The sequence below is a fragment of the Pteropus alecto genome, unplaced genomic scaffold (assembly GCF_000325575.1).
Source record: "Pteropus alecto unplaced genomic scaffold, ASM32557v1 scaffold73, whole genome shotgun sequence".
Lineage (NCBI taxonomy): Eukaryota > Metazoa > Chordata > Mammalia > Chiroptera > Pteropodidae > Pteropus > Pteropus alecto.
The window spans coordinates 4,306,444-4,314,850 of NW_006436284.1; the positions used below are offsets into that span (position 1 = coordinate 4,306,444).

Genomic DNA, 8,407 nt, shown 5'->3' on the forward strand with positions numbered 1-8,407 from the left:
AAAAAAAAGTGACTGCAAGTATTCCACAAAAAGGATACTTGCTTACAGAACTAGAGGTGAAATGAGAAGGCAGCTGGAAACATTTGGGGTGACTCAAATTGATCACTGCTCTATGCATGTCATGGTCAATGACCGTGGAAGCTTCGTGAATGTTGATTTTAGGGTTACGAATAAATTTTAGTAAGTGAATTCACAAATACAGAATCCACAAATATTATTTATACCTACAACTTACAGAGTTACAAAATAAAGGCAATGAATAGGGCTAAGATGTGTTACACTATAGATAGTGCATAATCTTCTGTGGAAGGACCAATTTATTTTTCTACCTACCTCTTTCTTCTCAATCCCCAGGCCCAGGTACTAACTGGCTGTCTTGTGGCTAGGGAAATGTTCAACTTGACTGCTAAGGCTCCTGAGGGAGAAAGATGAATTCCTTAGATTCCCTATTGGAAGTCTGAAAAAAATCTTTCTCATAACAGCTAGCGTTCTACATGGCTTAGTAAGGTTCCTAGTGTGTTGTGAGTTAAATAGGATTCCGGAAGTCCTTGTGCACAGACCACACTCCAGACCGATTACATCAAAATCTTAGTGATTTTTGGATATCCACCATTGTTGTATAGTTTCTTTCTCTAGAAAAATGTGTTTTAAATTTCTAATGACTGATTTTCAAATATACTTTTGGAACACAAACCGGTTTGTTTTGTAGCAAATTTTGAATAATGTGATTCCAGTTACTGCTTTGGAAATAATAATACTGTATAGCAACTATAGTATTTGAAAAGGTAAAAGGGGACTGTCAACCATCACTTCAAAGGTGGAATCTTTTTTTTTTTTTTGAAGTATTATAGCTGTGACAGGTATGAGATGTTATCTAATATTTCTCATGCCTGACATTTTCACCTTATTTGCTTGTTTAAATTATTTTATATAATCTTTGTGAAAAGGAGTGCTTTGCCAGTGTATCCAAAACAGTTATTTCGGCTCCATAATATTTTATAAAAGATGATCTAAGATATGTTTAAATTATTCTGACCCCATCCCAAATATTAAAGTGAAATTCCTTAAAAGCCCCCTACCTCCCTTTTATAAGTTGGTGCTTTGCTTTCACCGAAGCATAATATGAATACATAGCCTGGTGAGGTATCTTGAAACCTTCCAAGTACCAGCATCCTTCGCTTTGGCCTCCTAAAGCCTTTGCTATTCTGATCCTATGCCTCAGTTAGCAGTGACTGCCAGTTATGCCAGTTTGTGCCAAATTATGTGTTGGTTCTTGCTTTGTACAGAAATGGACAGGAGAAATCATTAAACTGTTCATTTTCAAACTAAAATCAGGGTTTGAGATTAGGCTATTAGAGGAGAAGAAATACCTCTGGCAGGACTTGAACCGAGGTTACTAAAAGTAATGTATTTCATAAGCAGTAAAAGCACTGATGAATGTTTCTGTTTTTGCTTTACTGAATCAAATATTAAATGGTTCTGTAAATAAAAATGAATGGAATTTTCTTTTTCTGTTTCATACATGGAATGCACAAGTTAACTGTTGTGATCTGGTTTTGTTCAGAGGCTTTTTGGCGGGGGCGGGATGAGGGAGTGGCATTTGAAACAATTATTCCAAACATATCACAGGAAGTGGAATATCCCAACCAGTTTGGAGACCAACAAATAAATGGGTGTATTTCTGGGAAAAAAAAAAAATTGGGTATAGGATATTACAGATCATATTTTAAGTTTACTAGAGCATTTGCCAGAAGTACTTCTCTGATACTAGGACTTAAAGTTCAGATATCTTTGTGAAAGCATTCCAGTATGTGAAACAGCAAAGAGAGTCCGCTTCTCATCGTTTAGGTGCTGGTGGTTGGATTTGTGTTTAATCCGTGCCATATGGCTGCTCTCCTCAGTGGGAAGTGAGAGCAGCCCTAGGAGCTTTGCCCCATCCCTGGGCAGCTGCCCTGGGCTTAGTTGCTTTGATCTTCTGCTGCTGCACAGCTGGGAGGAACAGGACTGGTTTTCAGTGTCCCAATAGAACAACATATGGGACCATTGTCATAGACTACACCTTGATTTTATATAAGCATTCTTAAGGGAGTGCACATGTTTTCACTTCTATGTTCTCATTCAGAAAATCAAGTTAGAGTTATTTATTTTAAAAACATTTTAAAAAACCCTTATTTTAGGGATGAAAAGTAATTCTTATAGAACTTCACAAATACTCCATTCTTAAATTTCTATATGGTATTTCTTTTAAGTTTTCTTTTTAAGAACGAGTTTTCAAATGGGAAGTAGAAAAAGATAAGTACAATTCTTATAACTTACCCATTAAGTACAGATGTTTAATGTCTTTTCAGGTGTTATTATGGTTATTTTGTCTTTTTAGCTAAAGCTCACTGCTTGCTCCAGAAGCCTTTATATTGCCACAATATTACAAAAAATAACTTGGGAAAGATTGTACTATGAAATATAGTGGGACCAATAAACTTGTTTATCCAGGCACTGTAAAGTAAACATTTTGGAGAGGGATGCTTGGATATGTGGTCAGAGTCTTAATAGTTTCAAAAAAAAAAAAAAGCAAATTTTTATTATAGCATCAGTCCTGCATGGTAGAAAAGTCTCCTGAATGATGGGCAGAAAATCCAAAGGGAGGTAGATGTAGACTGTGACTTGTGTTTCAGTCTCTATTGTGAATTGTCATTAGACTTCTTCATACCCTTTTTTGCTTTCACTTAGAGAAGCACATTTGCTTGTGCAGCTTTGGAAACAAAGTTGTTTTCCACAGAAAAATGAGAGAAAGAAACTTTTCCCTGTACTCATCCTAACAATCATGGGTGGCTGTGGTAGAGTAATAACGTAGATATGGATACTATTAGCAAATGCATGTTTCCTCCATGTGTGTTTGTTTTCACAGGGTGCTTTGCCCATTCACATTCCAATCCCTATAATGATACTTCTATTTATTGTTGTTATCACCATCAACAGCAACTATAATCTGGCTCCCAGTTCCCAAGAGCCAGCTCACTCCTTAGTTACCAGGAGAAAACCCAAACCAGTTGTTCCTTTATGTGTACAAAACCTGAGTCTTCTCACATTGCAGTGACTCTGACAGCATTTTGAGACTCCATGAACAGAACAGATAATAGAGCTAGGACTGCATTCTGATTAAGTAAAAAATTCTTTCTAGTGGTGGAAAGACAGATTAACCATGTAAATGAGAAAGTGATTATCAGGTGTCTGTATAGAATACCAGTTCCTAAATATTTCCAAGTACTGTCTCATTTCTTCAGTTCCTCTTATAATGTTTCTATTGGGCTGGAGACTGTGTTGGGAGGCAGAGTGGGGAGGGACATGGGTTTTATCACCCATCATGTGGTAAGAAAAGATCATGGATGTCTTGGGTAAGTTACGAACAGTCATTATAACCAGACACAGAATCGAAACTAGAAACTATTTCTTTTCTTTACAACTAATGGCGTCATATGGGAGACATAGACTCACTTTCCAGGGATTCTTAAAAGGAAAAAAAAAAGTTATGAAATCACAGATTGAAAGGAAAGGGGTAAAACTGATAAAAATTGCATTTACAAGATATTTTTAAAGAAATGCAGTTTTATTTATGAGATGGTTAGGTACATAGCTGTAAAGTCAACCTGGGTTAAAATCCTGGCATTGTCATTTATTAGCCAGGTTGCCTTTAGGCTGCTTTTGTGTCCTTCTCTGTGCTTTTTCCTCATAATTAAATATAAGATTGGGGTGTAAAAAAATGTCTACCTCATAAGCCAAGCAACCTATGAATTCAATTTTAAAACTCAATAAATGCATTTAAAGCACTTAGCACAGGACCAAGAACATAGGACATAGACTACCAGGCATCCCTGCTTCAGGCCTTGGTACTTGCTGTTCTCTGCCTGCAAGTGCTTTTCCCAGACATCCTCAGACTCACTCTCTGACCTCCTTCAGGTCTTCACTCAAATGTGATCTCAGGGAGGGAAGGCTTCTTTGTCTACCCTCTCTAAAATGTTTTCTCCTTAGTACTCATTAGCATAGAACATTTTTAATCATAGGTATTACTGTAGCATCTAATATTGTACATATTTATTATTTTCTCTTCCTCTACTGACTTGAAGTTTGGGAATTTTTTGTTTTATTCATTGCTTTACGTATAGTGTCTAAACAGTCCCCGACGTGGAGTAGGCAATTAATACTATTAAATGAATACTATTAAATGAATAGCAAATGCTCATTACATATTATTATTACATATCAATAAATGCTTTATATGATTTTTTATAATTATCAGAATCATCTGTTGATTAATGAAAGAAGTACTTGAGAAGTTTATAATGTTAAAAATTATGATGCTTGGTTCACAGTATTAATTTGCTTACCCAAACCCCTTTCTGTTGTTAATAACCAGGCCAAATTATACCTAATTAGATCCAAAACATCACAAATTCAAAATTAATGGGTTCCAATATGATGGAAATTTTATTTACACTAATACTTCACATAGAAGATTTGTTATGTAATTACAAGTCAAATTTGGGGGAGAAATAATAGCTTAACATTTATTGAGTGCTTGCTATAAATCCCGAGTCAGTATAATTAAGGCATAGACCCCCAAATCGGGCTGTTTTCAAACCCCGATTCTGCCCCTTCCTTGCTGAGTGACCTTTTGCTAGTTACCTAACCACTCTGTGTGCCGGTTTCATCAGTTATATAAGGTAAATATTAATTTATAAAGATTTTAGAAAAGTACCTTTCTCATAAAACTCAATAAATAAGTTTCTAAGCACTTTACAAGAATTAGCTTGTTTAATCCACTTGACAGCCTATGACATAGGTACTATTCTTATGCCCTTTAGTAAATTTTTTGAAATTTAAATAAACACTTGTTGATGTACTTATTTTATAAGTTCAGATCTTCTTAAAGTAACATATAACTTTGTGATTGTGTTTGTTTTAAAGGGTAAAAGTACTCAAAACATTTTCTCTACTCTGAAAGTAAGGTTATGTTAACCAAGTGAATTGGATCAATATTTTCTCTCCAGGATTCTGATGTCTCATTTGTATTTTTAAATCATTTGTTTCATTTGCTTTCTTGCTTTTCTATTTCCTTATAGCAAATGAAAAAGTTCTAGCAGTGGAATTATTAGTAGCAATATACTTTGATGACTTGAGTTTCATAGGCTTCATTTTTGTGGCAAAATTGAATTCTAAGGGGCCATTGAAATGTAAGTTTTGTGGTCACAAATAGTGTAGTCACCAAGAAGCACTAGAATGCATGACAACTCACAAGATAAAGGAGCTTACTTAAGTAGACTATGTAATATTCAGTTTGGACATTTTATACATGATATGATTCAGCCATGAAGCAGCTGTTTCAAGATGAATTATTTGAAGAAAGTCCTGAGAGAGAATGATAAATTACAGGGATGCAAAATGAATCTTAAGAAAGGTGAAAGTTAGAGGTTGCTTGGACTAGGGAATAGAAAGGTAACTGAATTATATTTTCCAGGGGGAGGATGTTGATTAGGTTGTTCTCTATCTTAAGAGAACTGAAGAACTGGACTTAAAACAGAAGACATAAACATAAATAAACCTAGTTTTCAAAATTACAAAATACTGTGAAGGGCTTTGGAGAGAGGATATAAACTCTCAGAAGAGAACAAGCAGTTTAGACCAGTGATTCTCAAACTTCAATGCATAAAAATCTCCTGGGATCAATAAAGTACAGATTCTGATCCAGTGGGCTTTTGGTTAGGCCTAAAAGTTGGCATTATCAAATACTTCTGTGGCATTCTAATGTAGATAGCCCTTGAAACAAATATTGAAAAACATTCTAAGTTTAATCAGTATCCTGTCAAAGTTCAGGGAGTTTAACCAAGTGATCTCTCATGATCCACTCGAACTCTGATTTATACAGATAAGTATGTACATGTTTTTCTGTATTGTTTTAAATGAGCGCCAAACTGTTGTAAAGGTACCAACTTTTAGAAAACAGTGAGACAGGTTATATTATTCAGTGCTCCTCATTGCAGTTATTAAACCACATAGAGTAATGGAAAATTTTGCATAATACATGACCATTGGTAATTGAACAAGGAATATCGAGCAAGGAGAAATTGAATTATGGGTTACAGCTTTAATTTGAGAGATGGTAAATCATCTTCGGGGAATATTTTGAACCCTCTTGTCACAGGATTATAAGGGAACAAATTACTAAGTATTTATATTTCAGATGTGTTGACATGTACTCCTGATGATAAATTTATGAACATTAGCCCTGCTTACAGTGTTCTTCAGGTGAACTCTTCAGTTCTGTTCCTTGGGTTTGTTTTTGTTTTCTAGGATGGAGCTATGATGTTGAAGAGAGGAAGGTTCCGAAACCCAAGTCCAAGTCTTATGGCGCAAACTTTTCTTGGAACAAAAGAACACGAGTATCCACAAAATAGATTGGCACTGACTGTATCTCTGTGCTTGACTGTGAATAAAGTCAGCTGTGCAGTATTTATAGTGCATGTATAATACATCTCTTAATCTCCTAATAAATTTGACCTTTAAACTAAAGATACATTTTGTGGCGTCTATTTTAAATGTTTTTTGATATCTCAAATTGAACATGTTGCGATTTCTGGTATACAGAGGAAATCTGAGGTGATTATACCTCTAGGAAATTACGGTACTTAAAAAATCTATTAAAAAGGAATGCTTGAAATCAGCTGCAACATTTAAGTGCTTGCTTTTTATAGACATTCTCACCTAAATGGTGTTTATAAACTACCAGCCTTCGCTATTAAAATGCTGTCTTAGAAATTCTTTTATCATAGGTAGAGAAATTCATGATTACATTGCAATCTGATAAACCTAAATCCAATCTCCTTATTACTCAAGTTCCTGACTTTATAGTTTATATTATCTAAGCTTCTTTGAGCTTGAATGAATCCACAAGAGATATACAAGAAATGAAGAGTCAAGACACAAAACTAAAGTCATCAACATACAAGAAAAGAGAGCAAGAAGAAAGGAACAGAGAAGTACAAAAAAACAATCAGAAAATAATAAAATGGTAATATCTACATACCTATCAATTGCTTTAAATGTAAATGGACTAACTGCTTCGATGAAAAGACATAGGGTGGCTGAATGGATAAATAAAAAGACTTGTATATATGCTGCCTACAAAAAGACTCACATCAGATTGAAAGATACAAAGTAAAGGGATGGAAAATTTTATACAAATGGAAACAAAGCTAGGGTAGAAATACTTAGTCGAAATAGACTTTAAAGCAAGAGCTATAAATGAGAGGGCATTTCATAATAATTAAAGGGGTAAATTAAACAAGACAAGATAACTCTTATAAACATCTATGCACCCAACATAGAAGAACTCTATAAAGCAAATGTTGACAAACATAAAGGGAGCAATCAACAGTAATAGTCACAGTAGGAGACTTTAAACTCCATCAACAACAATGGATAGATCATCCAAACAGAAAAGCAACAAGGCAACAGTAGCTTTAAATGACACCTTAGACCAGATGGACTTCATTGATATTTTTAGGACATTTTACCCAAAAGTAGTAGTGTATATGTTCTTTTCAAGTGCACATAGAACACTTTCTAGGATAGACCACATTAGTCTACAAAAAAAAGCCTCAATAAATCTAAGAAGTCTAAAATCATATCAAGCATCTACTCTGATCACAGTGATATTACTGTATGAAATTAGAAAAACACACAAACATGTGGAAGCTAAATAACATGCTACTAAGCAATAAATGGATTAACAACCAGATCAAGGAAGAGATCAAAAGATACCTTGAGACAAATGAAAATGAAAACACAGCAAATCTATGGGACATAGCCAAAGCAGTTCTAGGAGGGAAATGTGTAACAACACAGGCCTACCTCAAGACACACACACAACAAAATCTCATCTAAACCATCTAACCTTACACCCAAAGGAACTAGAAGAACAAGAATGAGCAAAGCCCAACTTGACTATAAGGAAGGACATAACAGATCAGAGTGGAAGTCAACAAAATAAGAGTCTTAAGAATCAATGAACCCACAGCTAGTTCTTTGAAAAGATAAACAAAATCTATGAAGCTTTAACCAGACTCAGCAAGAAAAAAAATAAAAAAAAAGAGGGAGGGCTCAAATAAATAGACATGAAAGAAGAAAAGAGATAAACAACTCCACAAAAAAACCAGAGGATTATCAGGAACTACTATTAGCAATTATATGCTGACAAATTGGACAACCTGAAAGAAATAGATAAATTCCTAGTAATGTACTATCTTCCAAGGTCGAATTGGGAAGAAACAGCCTAAACAGACTGATAATTACTAACAAAACTGAATCAGTAATCAAAAACTCCCAACAAACGAAAACTCTGGACCAGATGACT

At 34.7% G+C, this 8,407-nt stretch overlaps 1 protein-coding gene across 1 annotated transcript in view; it reads left to right on the forward strand.

Annotated features, from left to right (window-relative positions):
- Positions 1-6,564, forward strand: part of NDUFS4 (NADH:ubiquinone oxidoreductase subunit S4) — an 88,215-nt gene extending 81,651 nt beyond the window's left edge. The window contains exon 5 of the mRNA XM_006912452.3: positions 6,346-6,564. Coding sequence (XP_006912514.1) covers positions 6,346-6,449 — 104 coding nt within the window. The 3' untranslated portion in view covers positions 6,450-6,564. The remainder of the gene's footprint in view (positions 1-6,345) is intronic.
- The last annotated feature ends 1,843 nt before the right edge of the window (positions 6,565-8,407 follow it).